The 24,188-nt window shown below is 37.4% G+C and overlaps 1 protein-coding gene across 1 annotated transcript in view; it reads right to left on the bottom strand.

Moving 5' to 3' along the window:
• Positions 1-24,188, bottom strand: part of LOC140145878 (cyclin-G-associated kinase-like) — a 53,375-nt gene that overhangs the window by 18,350 nt on the left and 10,837 nt on the right. Inside the window, 16 exon segments of the mRNA XM_072167575.1 lie at positions 4,586-4,779; positions 6,033-6,112; positions 8,053-8,170; positions 8,687-8,864; positions 8,867-8,883; positions 9,397-9,470; positions 9,473-9,655; positions 10,757-10,955; positions 11,663-11,798; positions 12,642-12,845; positions 14,262-14,397; positions 15,108-15,197; positions 16,404-16,529; positions 17,122-17,376; positions 21,452-21,511; positions 22,599-22,660. Of these exon segments, the coding sequence (XP_072023676.1) occupies positions 4,586-4,779; positions 6,033-6,112; positions 8,053-8,170; positions 8,687-8,864; positions 8,867-8,883; positions 9,397-9,470; positions 9,473-9,655; positions 10,757-10,955; positions 11,663-11,798; positions 12,642-12,845; positions 14,262-14,397; positions 15,108-15,197; positions 16,404-16,529; positions 17,122-17,376; positions 21,452-21,511; positions 22,599-22,660 (2,112 nt within the window).

Here is a 24,188-nt window from a genome sequence, read left to right as displayed (position 1 = left end):
TCCCCAATAGTAGGGTACAGAATGGAGGTCCCGTTCTCGGTGTGAGTACAAGAAGTTTTGAAGGTGTTTTTTATAGATTTTAGGACGCTGAATAAAATGGGAGGGTCTGTACCATCGAAAAGTGTGGGGAACTCTCGCTAGAGGGCGTTTTTCAAAATGGCCGCCAAAATCCCTTAAAATCACCATAACTTGGTCAGAGAAGCACCCAGCAGAACGATTCTGATGTCTATACCCATGTTTTCAGGGTCAAGGAATCCAATAGAATCATTTACAACAGCCTAGGACCTATCATTCCAAGATGGCTGCCAAAATTTCAAAATGGCCGCCAGTGAACATTAACTTGGCTATATTGCGGGTGCAGAAAGTCCTAGAAGTATGATTCTGGTGTCTATACCCATGTTTACAGGGTCTAGAAATCCATTAGAATAATCTAAAACAGTACAGAACCTTAAAATCCCAAGATGGCCTCCAAAATTGAAAAATAACCACCACTAAAATGCAGAATTTTGCCTATATCTTATCGTATCTGTGGTTTAGACGGCCCTATCCGGAGTTTACGATCCTTACCTGGGGCTAAGATGCCGTAATCTTAGCATAACACAGTCTAAACCCCAGATAAGGTATTTAAACCCCAGATAAGGCCCTGTAACCCCAGATTGAGGGATGTAGACCCCAGATAAAGCAGGACAAACCCCAAATAAGGTGCCTTAACCCTAAATAAGGAACATAAACCACAGATAAGGCATCTAAACCCCATGTAAGGTTGCCTTAACTCTAGATAAGGGTCATAAACCCCAGATAAGGCATCTAAACCCCAGATAAGAGACGTAAACCCCAGATAAGGCAGTCTAAACCCCAGATAAGACACCTTAACCCCAGATAAGGAACGTAAACACCAGAAAAGGCATCTAAATCCCAGATAAGGGCCCTTAACTTCGGATGAGGAACGTAAACCTAGGATAACACAGTCTAAACCCCAGATAAGGCATTTATACCCAATATAAGGTGCCTTAACCCCAAATAAGGGATGTTAACCCTAGATAAGGCAGTCTAAATCCCAGATCCATCTAAACCCAGATAAGGCACCTTAACCCCCGATAAGGGACGTAAACCCCAGATAAGGCAGTCTAAACTCCAGATAAGGCACCGTAACCCCGGATAAGGGATGTAAATATAGGATAATGCAGTCTAAACCCCAAATAAGCTGCCTTAACCCCTGATAAGGGACGTTAACTGGGGATAACACTGTCTTAACCCCAGATAAGGCATCTAAACCCCAGATAAGGCGCCGTAACCCCAGATAAGGGACGTAAGCTCCAGATAAAGCAGTTTAAACCCCAAATAGGGCACCTTAAACCCTAGATAAGGAACGCAAACCCCAGATACGGCATCTAAACCCCAGATAAGGCATCTAAACCCTAGATAAGGTGCCTTAACCCCAGAAAAGAGACGTAAACCCCAGATAAGGCAGTCTAAACCACAGATAAGGTACCTAAACCCCATCTAAACAATCTAAACCCCAGATAAGGCATCTAAACGCCAGATAAGGCCCCTTAATCCCAGATAAGAGATGTAAACCCCAGATTACGTCCCTTATCAAGTGATAAGGCACCTTACCCAGGGTTTAGATGCCTTATCTGGGATTTACGCTCCTTATCTGAGGGAAGGCGCCTTTTCTGGTTGTTAGGCTGCCATATCTGGGCTTACGTCCCCTTGCTGGGGTTAAGGTGCCTTGTGTGTGGTTCAGATGCCTTGTCTGCGGTTTAGACTGCGTTATCCTTGGTTTACATCCCTTATTTGAGGTTAAGGCACCTTATCTGATGTTAGACTGCCTAATCTGGGGTTTACATTCCTTATCTGCGGTTACGGCGCCTAACCTGGTGTTTAGAATGCGTTATCTCCAGTTAATGTCCCTTATCTGGGCTTAAGGCACCTTATCGGGGGTTTAGACTGCATTATCCTAGATTCACGTCCCTTATCTGGCGGTAGGGCGCCTTATCTGGGGTTTAGACTGCATTATCCTAGATTCACGTCCCTTATCTGGGGTTAGGGTGCCTTATCTGCAGGGGTTTAGACTGCATTATCCTAGATTCACGTCCCTCATCTGGGGTTAGGGCGCCTTATCTGGGGTTTAGACTGCATTATCCTAGATTCACATCCCTTATATGGGGTTAGGGCGCCTTATCAGGGGTTTAGAGTCCTGGGTTCACGTCCTTTATCTGGGGTTAGGGCACCTTATCTTGGTTTAGTTGCCTTATCTGGGATTTAGACTGCCTTATTTGGGGTTTAAGCTGCCTTATCTGGAGCTTACGTCCCATATCTGGGGCTTAGATGCTTTATCTGGGGTTTAGACTGTGTTATCCTAGGTTTACGTCCATCATCTGAGGTTAAGGCGCCTTATCTGGGATTTAGATGCCTTATCTGGTGTTTACGTTCCTTATCTGGGGTTAAGGCGCCTTATCTGGGGTTTAGACTGCCTTATCTGGGGTTTACGTCTCCTATCTGGGGGTTACGTCTGTTATCTAGGGTTTAGATGCCTTATCTGGGGTTTACGACCCTTATCTAGAGTTAAGGCAACCTTACATGGGGTTTAGATGCCTTATCTGTGGTTTATGTTCCTTATTTAGGGTTAAGGCACCTTATTTGGGGTTTGTCCTGCTTTATCTGGGGTCTACGTCCCTTAATCTGGGGTTATAGGCCTTATTTAGGGTTTAGATACCTTATCTGGGGTTTAGACTGCGTTATGCTAAGATTAAGGCATCTTAGCCCCAGGTAAGGATCGTAAACTCCGGATAGGGCCGTCTAAACCACAGATAAGATAAGATATAGCCACAATTCTGCATTTTAGTGGTGGTTATTTTTAATTTTTGGCGGCCATCTTGGGATTTTAAGGTTCTGTACTGTTTTAGATTATTCTAATGGATTTCTAGACCCTGTAAACATGGGTATAGACACCAGAATCATACTTCTAGGACTTTCTGCACCCGAGATATAGCCAAGTTAATGTTCACTGGCGGCCATTTTGAAATTTTGGCAGCCATCTTGGAATGATAGGTCCTAGGCTGTTGTAAATGATTCTATTGGATTCCTTGACCCTGAAAAAACATGGGTATAGACATCAGAATCGTTCTGCTGGGTGCTTCTCTGACCAAGTTATGGTAATTTTAAGGGATTTTGGCGGCCATTTTGAAAAAACGCCCTCTAGCGAGAGTTCCCCACACTTTTCGATGGTACACACCCCTCCCATTTTATTCAGCGTCCTAAAATCTATAAAAAAACACCTTCAAAACTTCTTGTACTCACACCGAGAACGGGACCTCCATTCTGTACCCTACTACAAGTCTGAATCACTCAAAACTAATTACAGTATTCATGCCATTAACCCCCAAGGGTGCTTAACAAAATCATTTTGTGTGGGCGCTTTTTACATTGTTTAAACCCATAATACGTAAAAAGGCACAAAGTATTCATCCATCAACATCAGTGTGTCATATGTTTCAAACCATGATTCAGATTTGCATGGGCAGTTTTAAAATATTAAAATATTAAAATATTAAAATATCACAGTTTGCTTGTTTAGTTGTAAAGTCACTAGGTGGGCACTTATAGGGGACATGGGCGGTTAATGGAACGAATATATTACATCATTGTTATCATTACATAATCATAATAATAAAAAAATTGAATTTCTTGTAAAAATAAAAAACACTGAAACAAAAAAAATTTAATATCATATTTGACACAATATGCACCATTGGAGCCAAAATGAGACATTTTTTGAAAATTGAGTTACTATACCAACATTAGGCTATCATATACTGAAAACGCCAAAGGTCTAGCATACTTGGTTCTAAAGTTCTGAAGTTCTGTGATTTGTATTTTCTTATGTATTTTATTGTTTTATTACTCAATATTTTTGCCTTTATCTCAATTTCAAATTTGCCACCACATCGTGTCATGTATGCATTCTTTTCCCATTGATGACAAAAAGGACATGAGTATCATATTGGATTTATTAACATATAAGAACAAAATTTGACTTACCAAGAAAAATGCGGAAATTCAAAGCAAATTACTTAATTCATATGAATGCGACTAAATTTCTCTTCCAACATTTGATTTGTTACAAAAATATACCCAAATATTATTTTCTTCCTCATTTACATTCTTGATATCATTTGTACGCCTCGTATCTGTCCGTATTGTATGGTCTTAAGGCAACACCGTCTTCAGAAGGCATTAATTTGCTGTAGGAAACGCTGGCTCAATTACAAGAATCACTTTCTAGTAACAAAGAAGCAGCACTTCCAACAAAACTAATATTGAATTACACTTATGATCAGCTCGTAATTGTAAAGAATTGGTTTCAATTATTTCACACTTCAATGAAGTTACAATAACTTCACAAAACCATGGTTGCCTAACAGCTACAGCATTCAACTTATGCCCATCCCTTTTGAGGTCATTTGGCTTTGTTTGATCTAATGAACTCAAAAATAGATGGTGGAAAGTTATTACTGGCATTCATTACCATTGCACCTGACATTTTCAAGAAATCAAAATGGCATTTTATGTGTATACCTACCAAACTGTGCTTCTACTGTGTCCTGTTCCTCTGTGTCAAGGAAGCAATACTTTGGTGTCAGTCTCTGCGTCTCAAATGAAGCCCACGGTGGTTGCTTATCTAATGGTCTGTCCTTATCTGAGACAACTACATCGAGTGTCACGTGGAAGAGATCGGCAAACTTGTCTGGCTGCTCTAAGAAATCCAAGTCATATCTGATGGGATAATGATAACGATAATAGTGATATTAATGATAATACGGTTTGGTCCAACTGTTCTGTTGAGCTTTCCAACCCCTTGAAATTCTTAATAATACATTAGCTCATATTAAGTATCACACCAGCCCAGCAGGTCAGTTGCCTGATGAAGTCTGATTAGCTCATATCAAGTATCACACCAGCCCAGCAGGTCAGTTGCCTGATGAAGTCTGATTAGCTCATATCAAGTATCACACCAGCCCAGCAGGTCAGTTGCCTGATGAAGTCTGATTAGCTCATATCAAGTATCACACCAGCCCAGCAGGTCAGTTGCCTGATGAAGTCTGATTAGCTCATATCAAGTATCACACCAGCCCAGCAGGTCAGTTGCCTGATGAAGTCTGATTAGCTCATATCAAGTATCACACCAGCCCAGCAGGTCAGTTGCCTGATGAAGTCTGATTAGCTCATATCAAGTATCACACCAGCCCAGCAGGTCAGTTGCCTGATGAAGTCTGATGGTATCATACATAATTAATGCAGCAAGTTGTAAGTTTCAGTGAAAGACTTAATTTGAAACTTTGTGATTAGCTCGTATTATTCTTTCTGCTGACATCAGAACACCAAATGATGATATGATTGGTAAAAGATAGGTCAGCAGGCCTGGAAAAAATGAGCAATTTGGCAATCTCCTTGCCGGGAAATTTGGTCATTTGGAGGGAAATTTTGCTTTTCTGGAAAAAGAAATACATAAGAAATAGTGGGAAATCATGCTAATTTAGAGGGAAATGTATCTCTCTTGCTGGGAAATAAACATTTTCTTGAGGTGGTTCAAATATAGGGCAACACTGACTTTTAAATGCCTGAAAACACATAGAAAAGACTACTTCTTGGCAATGCTTGAACATTTCACTTACAATCCCAATAAGATCTTTAATGGTTTTTACATAGGCATTTATTAAGCGCCAATTCAAGCGATCACAGCACATATACAATTATACATGAATACATTTTAAAACACAAAAATATGTTATGAAGACGGATCATAATTACATCCCAGTCCAAACATCATCTATCCTCAACAAAAAGAATTATTTAAAATGAAGTAATTCCACATTTGTTTGAAATCAGGAATGGAAATGGCTATTCTGGTTGAAATCCATACACCCAATGGAAGACATGACCTTAATCTCCCACACAGTGACGATTAAGGCCATGTCTTCCACAGGGGTGTGTGGATTTCAACCAGAATAGCCCAATAAAGCACTTACTTGGAAAATTGTATATCTTTGGTACCAGGTGTGATGAAGCCAGTATAAAACTGAAGCTGGAACATCTTCAAAGCAGTTACCTAGAGGGAACAAAAATCACAACACAAATTGGTAAGCTGCAACAAAGGCAGTATGGTATTTTCTAGACAACGGCCTCGGTCGTCAACGCTCTGACTCTGAGTTGACGACTGAGAAGCTTTCAAGCAAAGTGGTGGCTGATAGATTGGTACTGCCGATCTCTGATCATGATCCCGATCTAAATACATCTCGAGAAAAGTCAGGGTCAGCAATCTAATTTTAGTATCACTAGTTGCTGTTTTACCTATGTGGAAAATTTCATTTTGAAAAAGAAGTCTGGAAAATTCACAAATTACGATCGGTAGTGCATACAATTTCATATAGTTTATGGACGACGGGTGCTTTCTTGCTTTGAGTCTAGTTATATCAGTGGACAAAATTTCCAAGGTGGGCTAATTGCAAAATGAGATTTGGAGGAGTTGTTTGGACCTAGAGCAAATGAAGTGATTCACTGAGAAGAGCTTTTTATCACTCACACAAATATGAAGCTTTACGAGAGCATATCACTCTCTCTCTTCTTAAAGTAGGGATGACCAATGAACCATCAACTTGATTAGAACACTCCCATAGACATGCAGGGAGCTCAACTGTGCACTGCTTGCACATACATTTCTAAATTGATCTCATTCTTTTATTTTTCAATATGTTTCTGTAAAATTTGGGGAAGTTACTGCCAATTATATTTTGTAACTATCTTGCAAATTACAGCAACATAACTTATTTTGTTTTTCTGTAAGTGCGAGTCAAAATTGGTCCATTGCCACAGTGCGCTTAATTGCCAGTGGCTGAGTTTAGCACTGCTCAAGAATGGCACAAAATATTCAAATCAGTAAGATCAGGTGAAAAACGTGGCCTACTGAGCTGTAATTTGGCAGAGTTGCCAGTAATACCTCTATCATACCCTCTGTAAAAAGGTTAGAAAATTGAACAAGTAGATCTCGAGTTACAAATTAAATCACCAGTTTCCCTTTGGAATTTTTATATTCCTTTCAAATCATGTTAAGAAGACACCTTTCTGAACATAAATGTGAAGTTTCGTGCTCATTCGATGTATTGTTCACCTGATCTTAACCCTAAACGTTTTCTTATATTTAGGCCTATAATATCTACAACTTGCTGCTGGCTATACCTTGTTTAGGACTTTCAAAAGAAGTACCTGAATGTGCAACCATAACTGTTTCAAAATAGCCCGCGATAGTCATGCAGGTAACTCCGAGGTCAAGCATTGAATTGGTTTGAACAAAGATACTCATAATGTATTGAGTGCTACTTTGGTTTGAATGAGGAATACTACAGGAATACACATGAGCATGATGAGGATAATCTCTATTGTTGTGAATGAGTCAATGACCTTCAAAACTTAAGATTTTGTTTACATACACCTACTAATTGGTCATATTAAACCCAATAACATTGAAATTCTTGGTTGTGAAAAAAAGTTCACCTACTTAGTGCAATTTTGATTTTGTGCCATATCGGCTATCTTGGATGATTTTGGCAAATGTCCTCTAAATGCATGATTTCAATGCCTTGGTTTGAAAAAATAAGTTATGCCAGTGACTAGTTAAGTGCCATTTCATAAGAAACCCTTTGATACTTTCACAATATGCTTGTTTCATGTTTGCAAATATGTTAAAATAAAGAAATATATAAAGGTAAATATATGCTTATGCCAATTTTGCTCCCAACTGCTATTTTTGGACCTTGTCATTTTATTTCGTTCCAATGACCGGTCAGAATGGGAAACTTTGATAATTCATAATTGAAAAGTTTTGACCGATTTTGACCATTTAACCACCAAAATACTTCTGTTGATTAGTTCTACTCAGAAAACAATCTTTTGTAGCAATAGGGTCAACATGAAATTTTGATGGTTATCCCTACTTAAAGGTGGTATTTTGGGTTGAAAACAAAAATATATACCATTTCACCCTAGACTTACCTTTCCTTGGACTTTGCCACCAAATGTTGACCTAGCATGATACACCATGATTATAATATCACCTGCACATGGTAAGTTGAGTTCTATTGAAGCTTTGGCATCTTCTACTGTGAAACCTCTGTTAAACAATAGGAAATACATAAAAGTTTAAAGGCCCAAATCTCCATTGAGTGAACTTGAAATTCTCCTGGACAAAGAACTTAATGCTACTTCCCATTTTACCCAAACAAAATTCGGGGAGAAACAAGCAGATCCTGGCTTTGATCCTCTATTGCAGTATTTTTAGGGCATACACTTCTTAGCTACAAGTCCCCCAATTGTCATCAATGGTTCATGGGACGATTGGGGCCACAAATGATAAAGTTTACAGAGACCTTGTAGATAGTATCAATAAGTTTGTTTGTTTTATCTTGTCCATCTATTTAGAATATATGACACAATTGAAAATTTATGATACAATTGTGCATTATTTGGGGTTAGTGCAAGAATAGCCTATCTGCTATAGCTGCCCTGTAAACATTTAATAATTTCTGCATTGTATTATATTATATACATCTAAAAATGATACCTGGCCGCTATAGCAGAATGGGCCCATTTTGCACTAACCACTCAATGACCTTTTTGCCTGCATTACCTCATTCTTTCATACTCCTGGGATGTCGACAACAACCTTTCCTCTCCGTGGAAAATTTCCACAAAAGGCCGGCATCCGTTCCTAACTTTGTTATAGAGCGGTACTGGTGTCAGTGTGAGGGTCTTCATGAGTAAGACTTTCTGATGAGGCATAATGGGCCTCTCTGGTAGCATCATTCACACACATATTCCATATACCTGAGAAAACAAAGGGTTGAGTTTAACAAATGCTTTCATCTGTACCATTGTTGACAAATCTTTTCCGTCCGAAAATATTCAAGACCTTTCAAGATGCAGGACACAGTGGTAGCTTTAAAGGATAAGAATCGGATCACTTGAAAGACCTTATGGGCCAGCTATTCCAGTAGAAATCCATATACCTATGGAAGACATGACCTTAATCATCTACATAGGGAATGTGCATTTCAAATGGGGTTACCTGAATGGGTATCTACACCCCATGTGTAGGAGATTAAGGTCATGTCTTCCATAAGAGGTGTATGGATTTCCAACTGGAATATACCTGTAAACCTATAAAAAGGAATACTTTAGGCCATGAAATTTCAACATAGGTTAATTTACATGGGGTATAGTCATTTACACACAACATGTGGGCTTAATGACCTCCCTCATTACACGCAACAAAAACACACAATGACACACACATACTTGGTCTGTCTGATGAAAAACACATAATGATATAACTAATACCTTTTCTGCGAAGGAATCACTCCTGGAGGTCCCCTCTTGACAGAGAACATGTACAAACCAGCTTCCGTGGAGATTTGTACAGGCGACAGAAAGTGAAGAATGCCGAGGTGATGGTAGCAGACGACGCTCTGCCATCCTGACAATGAATCACACAGACGTTCTTTGGGTCTTTCTGAAGCCACAGATACATATTCCTACAGACTGTGTATAGCAGAATGAGACCTGGCGCTCGACGAGCTGGCCAACCGCAGTCTAATACCTGGACATGTGGAAAGAATAGTATAGAATGGGTTATTCAATTTGAGATCTACGTACCCCCTGTGGAAGATTTAAGTTAAGTCCTCAACAGAGGAAGTATGCATTTCAAATGTAATACCGTAAAAACTTGATAGTTAGCATATGTGCTTACTATTAAGTGCTTTTGAAATCATGAAATTGTACCAAAGTCTGGCGCTTTACTAGATACTAACTGAGCTAATGGGGTTGCTACACACATTTGCAGAATTACTTGGAATGCGCTCAAGGACCCGAATATCCCCAATCCCCACCCCCAAGCTGACAGCGCTTTTATATGTGGCGGTATTGGGAGTCCAGGTTCTCTGGTTTTCATTTTGTGGCTTATGTCACAAAACAAGTGACACACACCACATATCGTGTGTAGCAATTCCAGTACATTTTGGTAACATTTACATAAATTCTTTTTTTACCTAAATAGTCCTTTTTTTAAATTTTGCCTTTGCAATATCGAGGGCTCAGTGAAATCCTCCCACATCTCCATTTTATACAATTTTAAGAAAAATATGATACAATAATTTGCTCATACTATAACAACATTATGAGGCCTTGTAATACTGTCTTATAACTTTGAAAATGGTGTGTTACGGAGACGAGGTTTTGTGCTTCTGAAAGAGGATTTCTTTCTGACAATTTGGTACAAAAATCTTACTTCTGTCAAAAATGCAGGAGGCAGTGTTGTGCGAGTCTCGATATACTGTAATATTTCTAAAAGTCGATTACAAGTGCCTAATTGCAGCCATGAAACCACTTTTGGTCTAAATCTGTCAATTATAGGCACATTACCTTCATCACAGTGGGGAGGGGGGTAATGGGAGATGGGGTAGGACTATACTTCAGTCAGCATGTAATAGCCAAGACTCATGACATCATAGATTTATAAAGAACGGTGTACACCATCACAGTTGAACGCAGCACATATGTAAAGTGCGCTTTGCGTACAATGTAATGCCTTACTGATGCATGTGAAAGTTGGGACTGTAAACAATTATTGACATGCACTGCAACAAAAAATTACAAATTTTCGCTTCTTACAAGCTGAAAAAAGTAAACAAATTCCACTTACCCTATTGTTAAATTTGACAGGTTGATACGTCCTTTGCGTAAGATTGAAGACGTAGTAATGTCCGGAATGTCTCGAGTCGAGAAAGCTGCGTACGTCATCAATGTGATGCTTGTAGGCGGATTCTATGCCCTCGGATGGGTACGACATCACAATGATCTTGGATGTAATGTATGAAAGATCTAATTCTGCTTTGGCATAGCTGGAGGAGGAGTATACAAATTTGTAAAAAATTAATTAATTTATAAAGATGTGCTTTGACTCAAACACAGGTAGTTGGATGAAGGGGTTATCATGCATCCTCGAAAATCAACTTCTAATCGACGTCTGTAGATCAGAACAAATGCTATGTTAACAAATTCAAAAAATATCCCTAGGGGTCAACTTTTACACAACAGGGTTCAAATTTCAAAATTACACACCAAAGTATTCCTCTGGTCATAACGATTCAGAAAAATATATTGTGACCTATCTGCAATATAACGTTTTTGAGTTCTTGAGTTTCATAAGAAGAAAGGTCAAAATTGGGGGTGGTCATTTTTTTGGGCCACACAGGTCAAAAACTAAAAGTGTTTTCTTCGCATTTTTTCTGATCTACAAACATCAAGTAGAAGTTGATTTCCGAGGGTGCACAATAGCCCCTTCTTCCAACTAAACTAAGGCATGGCACACATTATAATACACAAACTTTTGCATGCATACACACATTTTATTGAACATTTATAGTCACAGTATTTGACTGGAAGAACTTGGACAGATGCATGTGTAACGCAATGGGAAAATGGATTGTCACTCATGGTGGTAAAAAAAATGTATCCAACAATTTCTGATAGAGTACTCTTCAAAAAACCCACTCAGCACATGCACTAATGATACAACATGTATTATTGTACTGTTCTGTGTACTTACTTAGCTACAGTTTGTGCCATTTTGGACGATGTATCTTTGAGATTCTTAAACAGGCTACCAGCACCGCCTTTCATCAGTCCTAAGAAGCCACTATCAGCACCAGGATCCTGCATTCCTGGACGCTGTCCAGGGTTACCTATCGGAGCAAAATAATATAAAGAGAAAAAGGTCTTGACTTGTTGTGGACATTTCTTATATCTCACTACTCAATCGCAATGGGCAATCCATACACACCCATATGGAAGAAATAACCTTAATCTAGAGTCCGAAGTTCTCTGTTTTGTAAATTCTGTGTTATTTTCTGTTTTCTAAAAACAACCACTGAAATTTACCAACTCTATGGAAATCCTATTCTTTCATATTAAAAACACTGAAGAAAAACATAAACAGTATGTTTCTTTCCTTCTAGAAACACTAATCCAAAATGATCATTCACATGCGAAATCGCCGGCATAACCAAAGAAAAACTTCATGAAACTGCAAATATATGACCCCTAAAGGCAAGTAATAAGCAATTTGAAGTAAATTTCAGTGAAATATTCAGTCGGTTTATGCATTTCGTTGAATGCATATTGGAAATTAGATCAGAATAAGCTTAAATTTTTCTACTTCAAATTCTGTGAAATTTCTCTGTTTTCCGTAAAATGGAGAACTTTGGGCTCTACCTTAATCTTAAGGTGAATTTCAAATGGGGTACCTGTGTAGGCGACTACACCCCGTGTGGGAAATTAAGGTCTAGAATACGTACAAATTTATATCTAGTTCTGTTTTCAAGCACATTTATTGTGTGTATAATTATTGGGGAGGGTTATCGGCCTAACACACAAAAAACTGGCACCCACTGGAGCACACACTAACGTCACTGCCTCAAGAAAACCAAATGGACTATGTCATCAGTAATATCCTTTAAAATTCATGCTTTTGGAGCAATACAATTGTAACACCGCATCTATACAGCCAATTAAATGTGAACACCTACCTGCCACACTTTCAGCCGGTCTCCTAATAGGGCTAGCAGTCTGGGGTGGAGTCGGCACACTCATCCCGACGCCACTACCTTTCCTCTCCAGTATCAGTAATGGCCCCTTAAGATTCACACTCCTAGCTGCACCTATCTCCTGTAATTGGGCTACTACTACGCTGACAGGTGGTCTTTGTCTTGGGTCTAATTGTAACATTGCACCTGTATAATTGAAATCATTTCATACACCCATTAATAAACGAAAAAATAAAATAAAATAAATTTAATTTAATATTTATAATTTACTATTTTGTCACTTCAATTGAGTACTGTCATGTCTGATTTTAAGGCTAGTGTCCAGAGGCTGTCCAGATGTAGTGATCTGACTGTATTTTAAGTTGATTGTAAGGTAGTCAGTAATATATGAGAGTTTTGAATAAAGAATGAATTTTTTTCAAAAAAATTTAAAATGACTTGGAGGGCAAACAAACAATTTTTGTTAGTGGCCTTATCAGGCCTGAAAAATGTGTGGAATCAGGAACCTACTTCCAGGAAAATTTTGGCATTTAGAGGAAATGTTGACATTTGTATGCAATTCTTGGATGGGGAATTTGGTTTCCTAAATAAAGAAATTTACATCACTCATACATAAATTCTAGACAGTTCATTGGTTGATTACCATTTATCATTTTTACCATCAGCCTCTCTGTGTGATAGTTTTTACCATCATAGTGCTGCGCCATAGTGCGCCTGCGCCAAGCCGGGCACTGACTCGCCGATTTAGTTGTGGGGTGGACCCCAAAATGTGAAGTATATCACAGCAAAACAGGGTGTTATGTTGATGAAAAAATGTATTTCCTACCTTAAATAGTATTTTAGTAATAGAAATGTACGAGTGATATAAAACAAATATTAACTGTCTTAAATTTGTGTAATGGTCGAAATATAATCACTCGGTGAAAGCTGTATTGTTCCATTCCACTCGCCGTTCTGGCTCGTGGAATGGAACAATCCATCTTTCACCTCGTGATTATATTTCGACCATCACACTCATAGACATTTGTATAACATAAGAAATTGTGGGCAGTATTGCTAGTACTTTTGTGATGTACTTTCCCAGAAAATAAACACTATTTTTCCAAGGCCTGCCTGTAATATTCCTGGCTCCACAGTTCGTAAACACTTGAGAACGTTCCTGCAACCTTATTGGTTCTTATCTGTGTGATATAACATGATATCACACACTTTAGCATGTTGGTGTCGATGCAATACTCGTACGCACTATTTGAACCAATCGGAGGTGCATAGCAACAATGGGACTGATCGATTTTAAGCCCTAGGTAATTTAATTTGATTAAAATTTGCTATACTTATGATATTTTTATCGAACTGAAGTATTTAAGAATGAGAATAAAGGTATTATTTTTAGCCGCTGTCGTGCATCTATCGTCTCTTATAACACAGGCGACATCATTATTTTTGGCGTAAAACAACTCGGCTTCAATTCGTTGTTTCACTTACAATATTGATGTCGCCTGTGTTATATGAGAAAATAGATGCACTCCAGTCAACTAAAAACAATAACTTTATTCTCTAAGTACCACATTGACATACTAGTATGAAACCAATTCCACTTACGTATTAAATCATGTAGGACAACATATTCCTGGTCCTCCTCCGGTATTGAATAATTGCCGTTAATAATTCTAAGCTTCGCTGAATCCTCAAATGGATGTACACCAAAACATAGCATATACAATACACAGCCTAAACCCTGCAAACAAGAACACAAATATAATTTTGATTGTAAAGACAAAAAAAATATAGAGACAAAAAAACATAATATTTTGGCAACATTAGATTGAATGGCACACTTCTTGAAGCACTATACCAATTTGAAGTTGATGCAAGGAGATCCTCCAAATGGCAGTAGATACATTGTAGACATGTAAGGAAGAATTGTGCATTACACAACTTTACACACTGTTATATGACTGGTTCAATTCCCATTCATGTATGCTGCCAGATCGAGGCTCACCTTGCAATTTTGCATATATGGCAGAACCATGGGTGAATATACAAAGTATAACCACTGTCAAACAGGGGTACACAGGCCACCTCAATAGTTGTTGAATAAAGCCTTGATGGCTTCCTTTCTTGGAGTTGTATGTTCTGGTTAAAAGTTCACACTTAACCAATCATATTTCAGTTCATCCTAGTCAACCCAAGTACAATATAATTCGAGTTACATGTACTTATTACCCATAATTATATAAATCAAATGCGTCGTTAATGGGTTATCTCTGATGACGGCTTATACAGGAGATAAATCTCCCACCCCAATTTAATATTTTAGTTTACCCTTGTTGGCACATTAACTGAACATACAACTTACCTTACATCTCCACTGACAAGCCCACTCCAAATTCCAATTATATTTCAGTTTACCCAAGTCAGTACAATATGATTTCTAGATCTACTTACCCATATATCGAATGCTTCGTTAATGGGATAATTATTATATAAATCTAGCATCTCCGGTGTCCTATACATCGGCGTGGTTTGCTTCATAAACTGAAAAAAAAAAATCAATGAATGAATAACCAAATTAATTCAAAGTAGCGATTGATAAGCCTCATCTACTACCTTGAGCTACATACAGGTACATGAAGAGTTTAGACATAAAAGGTTACATATTCAAAAAGACTGCCTTATGTATGTTTGGATTAAAGCCATATTGTAACATTTCCGTAAGAAATAGAAAATTTGTATGATTTCTGTTTCACAATTTTTTTTTCAACTGTCCCCTTTTAATTTTGGCCCGAACAGATAAGGCAATGCAAAGAAAGTTGCTTTTTAATACCAGTACATATGTCACCAATGCGAGCCACTCAGTCAAACGTGACTGAGGTCAGTCCTTTTGATGTGTTGTGACCGTCCTGCACACAATGTAGGTATTATGTTATAAACATAGCATACGCATTCGACTAATATTTCAATCATAATAATTGAACAACATACTCCATCGTTTTATTCAAAGTCCCTGATTTGTCACTTTTTTGACATTAAAATTGTGTAAAAAAACAGAATTTTGAAAAAAATTGAGGGCATCCTTCTCCGCACATGTTACAATATGGCTTTAATATTGTTATGCAATAAGATATTTTGTAATCAGTGTGAGTATGGTATTGAAACCTTGTGATCATTAAATATGTATTTATACTATAAAATACACAATTAATACCAATATCATATTGATTACATAAACTAACACAGAGCAGCAGTGGTATATGTCATGTTTTTGAACCTAAATTCTTCACATGTACAGTACATGTACATGAGTCATGAGGTCTGGAAGGAAAGATTTACATGTATAATGAAGATTTAAACCAGGTCACTGCCTTTATTACATCATACCCATACATGTTAGACTGGGATAGTTTGCACTTTATAGCCCACTGCAATATGCTATAGGAAATTTGAGTGTCTTGTCTTGTGCGATAACTGCCCAACACCCCTAATGAGACTAGATGTTTGATATTTGTCAGGTGTACAGTGTTCCAATCAGTTATTGTGCAAGGAATGAAGGAGAATGTACATGTAATATGCAAGGATCAAAATGTACCTCTGGTATTTTTTGGTAATGACTTAATTTCCACACAACATAATCAATGCTCATCATATCAAATTATCACAAATGTGAAATCAATGTAATTGCCACAGGTAGGACAAAAGAAACAAAGGTTTGTTATTTTGCACAATTCTGTTAATTGGTTTTACCTCATCTTCCACCAGACTTCTCTGCAATGAGCTCCATGTATCATCTGGCTCATACGTCTTTGTCGTTGAACTTCCAAAATCGCATAACTTGATAACACCTTTAGTACTTATCAGAAGATTCTCTAACTGCACAAAACAAGAAAGGAAGCAAGAAAATTAATTAAAATGGGAAACTATTGAGTTTGGCGTAATTGCTAGTAGTGCTAAAAAGTGGAGGGAAAAAGTAAATGGTATACAAAGAAATGGTATGGTAAGTCGAAAAGAAAAAAAAGAAATGGTATGGTACAGGGTGTATCAAAATGATTGATACCCATCAATATTCAGTGAGCATGGCCAAGACTGCCACATCAATTTGCAACCTGACAAAATTCACATATTTGTAGATTTATGTTATAAAAGGTCATAAATAAGTTGTAGTCTTTCCAAGACGATCTAATGTTCAATGTGGAAGAAGCAGGCATATCATTAGACAAAAAAGCTGATGGGTAATTATCATTTTGATACACCCTGTACAGCTGAAGTTTATTGACAAATAGAGAACAAGGAAAAGAATGCTTCTCATTTTCAAAGGAAAGTAGATAATGAAGAAAAAGGCCAGAGGGAAACAGAGAGAGAAAGAGCAACAGACAGACAGACAGACAGACAGACACAGACAGATGAAGACATTAAAAGAAATACTGACAAAGACAGACAGAAAACATGGGACAGACATAATTACCTTAAGATCTCTATGCGCAATAGGTGGTTTCTGTTTATGCATATGCTGTATAGCCTTACATGTCTGATAGAATATCTGTACAACCTCATCACACGTCGGCGGCGCAGGGACCGACCTGATGATGTCAATGAGCTGACCATTGCTGCATAGTTCCATCAGGAGAAGGAACTCTGCTTGACCATGGTCTGATTGTTCTTTGTCGATGGAAGCTGCTGAGAGGAACTGGACAACATTGGGATGACCAGATAGCTTTTTCTGTATCAAGTGGTCAAGGAAACTGACATTTGGCAATATCTGAGGTCTGTCATAGTTTTTTAGCACTAACTTGCAATTCTGTGAATATTTGCGAGTTGTGACAGACTCTATGGAAGTGTCTTTAAGCCTTAGAATGCATGTTGTGGATGAAACTGACAACCTAGTAGTAGTAAACACTAAATATTGCAAAATAGGATCCCAGCTCTCTTCAACTACACAAACATGTCGTCGTCTGCATCATATACTGCCATATCTCAAAAGGCTGCCTTGTGTGATTTTTATCATCATTGTTGTATTTCATATCGTTATTTTATATTTTGACATGTTTCTTTGTTTTATGAATGGACATGAGATTGTAATTGTGATAATACCTCAAAATTAATATTTAAAGTAAATTTTACAGTATATCTCATCACAATTTGATGACAACAATGAAAAACATCAAACAAGGCAGCCTTTTGAGATATGACAGTATGTGATGAAGACAACAATGTGAACTGTGGTCCCTGGCATTAGGACCATCAAGTTTGAAATGGTGCTATATTTAGACTTTACTTAGGCTTGCTATATGAATTGAAGGAACTACGTGTAAAAATCAATTTATAGATCAATGTTTGTGCAGTAAAGGTCAATTTAATTACAAGTAAGGTATCTTCTACTGTACATGTCGCTTACTTCCATGCTTTAACACGTACATACAGACTATCATCAATACCCATTTTTTATAGAATTGCAGATTCCTACCCACTTTGTTCATGAAAATACAATATCTTATATTTCTAATTAAAGATGTCATCAAATGAATACAGTGGTTGATTTTTTTTTAATTTAAAAACAAAACTGTACCCGGGAACTGTACACACTCTACTGATGACAAATGCACACTAATGATAATCAATGCAATTCCAAATTGCAATCATTCCTTCACCCCCAGTCAGTATACAATGGTAATTATAGATGTTATCAGTTGAGAGCAGTGGTTGAAAATTTAAAAAAAAAAGTGGAGAAAAAAATTCTGGTTATAAAGATGCACTCTCTTACAATTTCAGAATGGCGGCCAAAAATTGCTTCCCATTTTTTTTTTTTTTTGGGAATTTCGCATATTTGAATATTTTCATACTGGTTTCCTAGGCCTTTTAGAGTTCTTAAATGTGCCTCATAATTTGTGCACATGTGCCAAATATCAGCTGTACCATTTTGACCTGACCTGCCAAAAAATTCTTGGCACCCCTAATTTTACTCCCCCTGTCTGGATTCATAATTTATTGCACAGCCCTAATAAATTTGATTTGATATGATTTGAACAGTTAGTTACTTTCTACAGAGGCTTACTATATCCTGTATTTATACTTTGGCAAAAATTATTAGGTTTTGTTACAGTCCCAACTTATGCTTGCGTAGTAAGCAAGCACCAGTCATACATTACATAACGCAAAGCACAATCAGTTCTACGCTCAACTGCGTGCATGCCGTTCTGATGATTCTAATTCTACATGTATCTCAATCCATGATTTTTCACCAATTTTAAGCCAAACAAAGTACTTTACATAGCAGATTTAGCACTAGCAGTATTAACAAAATGTTTACTTCATTGACTTTATGTCATCATATTTTGGACCAATTTGTACATACATGTATACCAATTTTGAAATTTACTTCAAACCATGCTTGTGTGCCTGTTTTTCCTTTTCCTTGATCTACATCCAGGTAAACAATATGTGAAATTCTAATTTAATTGACAAACCTAAATGTACATACCTCAGTTTCCAAAGTAGATTTTTTTCATCAGCAGAATTCATTAGACATACACAACATGTAGTATTATCACGACACCTTGACATAAATTCTGGAAATTTAATTTAGATCTTAACTACACCCCACATTTATCCATGATGCGATTTTTAATCAGGCTCACTGTATTCCCTATGCTGTAGCAAGATAAATAAGATTTGCATTGCGATGAAGAGGCACAAACCAAGTACAGTATACATCACTATTTTTGAGCACATTTATTTTCACCATTTTTAGATTTTTGGAAATTGTGTGAGTTGTTTTACATTGCAGAATTTACATGTCAAGTACAAATGTAACTTTATATAAAATCTATTTTTTTCTTGTAATTTTTGCACCTGCTCGTCCACTCAGAGAATTTGCGAAAATAAATTCCATGCAAAAATAACAATGTATCCACCCACATTAACCCTCACCATGCGGATGTCGACTGCAAAAGAAAAGTTTCAAATTTTCTTTCAAAATTCATAAAATTTCAGAACTGTACATTTTCATGACCATATTTGGAATCGAATAAGCATCAGAAATGCATTAAAATGAGTACAAACAAGCCTAGTATTGGTTCAGTAGTTCTGAAGATAGCTCTTGATATTTTGAGCAAATTTGGACTTGCTATGTTGAAACCTATGGCAAGCACGCAGAGCATTTAGATGAGGTACAGTACACAACATACATCCACCCACCACATCCTGTAGAGGTGGATATTTTCACTTCACATTAATTTTCGCTCAAAATTTTAAAATTTCATTCAAAATTTAAAACATGGAAAAAAGTACTTACTAACTTATTAAATTTAAGACACTATCTGTGATTTGCTCAATCATACAAAATCTAACAAATCTGATTTTACAATTTTGTAAGTATGAGTAGTTAATAGATAGCAATTTGTATTATAGCGCAAATTTCAAAAATTTGATATCATCAGGGCATTCCTTGTATTCAGAATGCAATTTGGTGTGTCTGGGCTCTCAGGTCCCACAAAAATACTGTGCAAACATTGCTATTCCATCCAAGTGATAATAAGATGAACAACAACCTAATAAAGGTAAAAAGTCACATAAAATCAGCAGAGCGCAAAAATTACATGCATGAAAATTTTCACTTTTTACAGAAGCACATTTCTGCCAGATTAAAAAGGCATGCACTTAGACAAGTAAACGCTTCCCTGGGATACGTCTCATACAAAATGTATAGATGTGGGCGGTTGGCAATTGAAATCTTGAGCAATTTACAGAAACAAAAACAATTAGCTATTTAAGTGTTTGCATTTGTTTTGGGAAATAGAATTACAATGTGAATTAAATTACTTAAAAGATAATTTTGCAACAGATTTTGATAATTGCAACAATGTACTACATGTACTACAGAAAGGTTCTCATGAAAATAATTTGCTTTCAAATTAGCAGTACATGTAGGTTATTGACAATGCCAACAATATTCTTTTATTATTGGTGTATAAATTGCACTGGCTCCGTAAGATTTTCAATATAGGGGGCTGACAAAACCAAATTCTCTGTTGGTGACCTGTTCTGGGGGTGCTAATAGGTCACTTCACCTAGAAATATTTTAAAAGGGCCTGAAGGGTATTCTAGTCCCTGCACCAAAATTATTGGGGGCCTGGGAAAGCTCCTGGATTTTGTAATTTTACAACTTACATGTTGTTAACTTACAAGATATGACTATTTGGGATAAACGTCAAGAACTTGGCTTGGCGACAGAATTTTCAACAACCAAGCTTTCGTTTCCTCAAAACAACTACTCCTAATTCTTGAAAAAAAGTTTTGGAATTTCAAAAATATTATCTTGTTTTGCCAAGTGAAACATAGCTCAATCCTAATCAATGCTTTAGTAGTTCTAACTAGCAATAAAATCAAAAATATACATTTTGCCAAATTGTGGAAATAAGAGCCCAAAACACGCGTTTTCAGGGCAATTTTTCAAATGCTGTGGCAACCAAGCCTTAAGAATAAGTACAAAGACTAATTTCAATTACGCATTTCAATTTTCGGAAAACACATTTTCTAATCTCTTTCATAACCAATTGTCACAAATAACATAAAATATTAAAATTACAAGCTAAATCTTTTCTGGCATCAGCATTAGGCCCTGATTATGCACCTGCTGAATCACACATAATACGTATGTATAATGCTTACTTTTAAATCAGTTGATGAATTATTCATGACTATCATGGGTGTACTGATATTGCAAAAATATAGTACCGGTAATTATTCATGACTATCACAGGTGTACTGATATATTAGTAAATTAGATGCAAGGATACAAGGAAAGTAATTTCCTCTATAATGGCTTTGGATTTCTCCTCATCATTGGCCAGTAAACGCTGAAAGTGAAGGAAAAGAAAAGACATTGTAATCACATTGTCATTGGTCTACAAAACTATAATATTCGTCGTTGGGCAGGAAAACCTCCTATACTTGTGGCCCTTGAACATATTTAAAACAAAACTACTAGGAGGTTGCATATAAAAGGTTTGTTTTAAACATGTTCAGGGGCCAATGACACATACATTGTAGGAGGTTTTCCTCTACCCAACAACGATATTGCACATGTGCTCATGTTGCATAATGTACAAGTACCTGCACCTGTTCCCACAAAATGAGAGGAAATTATTGGGTTAATCCAGATTCATATTATCTGGATAATAAGCCTTAAATAATAAGCCTTAAATGTCAAATGGCAAACACAGTGTGTACCGGTACATACAGTTCAGTTTCCATACCAAAAAAAGGTGATAAAACCAAGCCACTTACTTTCTTGGGAAGAATGCACAAGCAAGCCCGTAGCACAGATTTCATTTTTATTTTGGGAGAGGGATGCAGGAGTTTTAAAAAAGTGGATTTTTTTTTAAAGTGCAAAATGGTGCCCCAAGATTTTGCTGACATTTTTATGTAAAAAGGTGAACCCCATAACAAAATGAGGGGTGAAAAAGGCACCCCCCAAAAAAAACCTGGTGCATGGTCAGTATTGGTCAAAAACTACAATCATACAAACTGAGCCAAACAAATCAGGTGAAACAAAGAAAAAAATTGCTATAAAATTCATTATTATCGAAAATGTGTGAATTACAATATATTTAGCTCGTTATTGAGTGGTGCTTCACAGCTGAGACATATCATAAATTAAAGACCCATGTACGCAATTTTTTTGATGGGGTGCTGATTTTGAAAAAGTGGAAATTTTTTCCCAAGGGGAAGGGGGAAATTTTGTGAAAAGTGGACTTTCTTTACAAAAGTTTTACCTTTTTTGGACCAAAAAAGCATAAAAAACCTGACACTGGTGACTGTTTTTATGATGAAATATCATTCCGGGAATTCCCTGGGAAAAATCTGGATTCTAGATCCGTATAAAAAATGGAAATCCGTAAAAAAAATACAGGTAAAAACTTACATCCCTGTATGTGTACTCACCTTGAGAGCATAGTCCTTTCCTGTAGCTACATTTGTGGCAACAAACACGAAAGCAAAGCCCCCTAAATAATGAAAATCAAACCAAAAATCAATCAAATGTGGATAATAATCTAGTTTTGATCTTGACTATAAAGCAAGCACCCCTATACAGGGTTGACCCGATTTAAATCCAAGATCAAATGATCAATTTTTTTTAATCACTGATTTAAATCATTTTTTTTACTTTTTTACCATTTTTGATCAATTTAAGGGCTCTGATATGAACGTTTTGACAGTATTTTTTATGGGACATTAGAGCGCATCCGATATATCAAATTGAATTCTGAATACGGGGAATGTCCTTCTGATATCAATAATTTGGATTTTTTTTTAATTCACCAAGTTTGACAGAAATACTCTGTTTTTCATTATCAAGGTTTAATTGGTTTTAATTTAGTCTTGCCCGATCAGACACAGCTCTTCAGAGTTTTTTTGCCCGACAAAAAATTTGATTGCCCCGGGCTATCGGACAGGCGATTTGCCCTGGCCTGTGCAATTGGCAGTACATGTACTTCTGAGATTTCATCACAAACACCGCCAAGGTGCCAATTGTGCATGGTTTCCGCTATTATATTGCATTGCATGATGGGTATTGGGTAATGAACATTAAGGCAGTTGCAGGCCCGTAAACCAGGATTCATTTGGGGGGGCAGGGGCTGATTTTGAAAGTGGACCTTTTTTCAAATTTGGACCTTTTAGGACTGGGGGAGCGGATTTTGAAAAAATGCAGTCAAGTGAGCTCAATCGATAAGGCGTTCGACTATGGTGAGAGAAGACCCTGCCAGTGCCTAGTTTGGTCTCGTGGAAAAATTGTGTTAGCTTGAAATTCCCCTGGACAGGGAACTTACTGCTAATTGTCTCGTTGTAACCCGTACGAAACTCGGGGAGGCGATTCTGGTTGCAAAGCTTATTTGTGGAATGTCTTGAGTGTGTGCTCTTGAAGCTGCAAAGTCCTTGAGTTGTTGTTACGTATGTAATTGGTTTATGGAATGATGTGGGCCATAGTCAGTGACAACCTGTAAAGTGTGCTGATGAGGCTTGTGGTCTGTTGTGGATCAACGTCTAGGCATTGTGCCTGTGCGTAGCGCACTATATATCACTGCGCTTTTTTCCCCCAAATATTTGGACCTTTCGGTCAAAAAAGAGGACTTTGGGCCTGGGGGCATTTTGAGATGAGGGCATCCACCCCAGCCCCCCTCGTTATGGGCCTGGTCGGTTGTGGCCAGATGCTAAATTTTGACCCAGCGCTAACCCTGGGATAGGCCAAACCAGGGCTGTATACATGTAGGCAGTGACCTTAACCTTTTCAGGACAGCTCCACAGGTTTCTCCTAATAACTCCAAGGATCTGATTGGCTTTCTTTGCAGAATGCTGCTTTGTATCCCAACTAAGTGTGTTTGACAGATGAATACTCAGGTACGGATGAGAAGAAACTGTTGAGAGCTCTTTACCACAGAAGGTGTAAACATGCGGTATCTGAGGGCTGGAACCGATGATCATGGTGAAACATTTAGATGGATTAAAGTTCATCAACCATGTGTTTTGCCATGC

Source organism: Amphiura filiformis, chromosome 2 (genome assembly GCF_039555335.1).
Source record: "Amphiura filiformis chromosome 2, Afil_fr2py, whole genome shotgun sequence".
In the NCBI taxonomy this organism is placed as follows: Eukaryota; Metazoa; Echinodermata; class Ophiuroidea; order Amphilepidida; family Amphiuridae; genus Amphiura; species Amphiura filiformis.
Note: the sequence above shows the minus strand (reverse complement) of the source record. Positions and strands in the feature narration are given on the sequence as shown.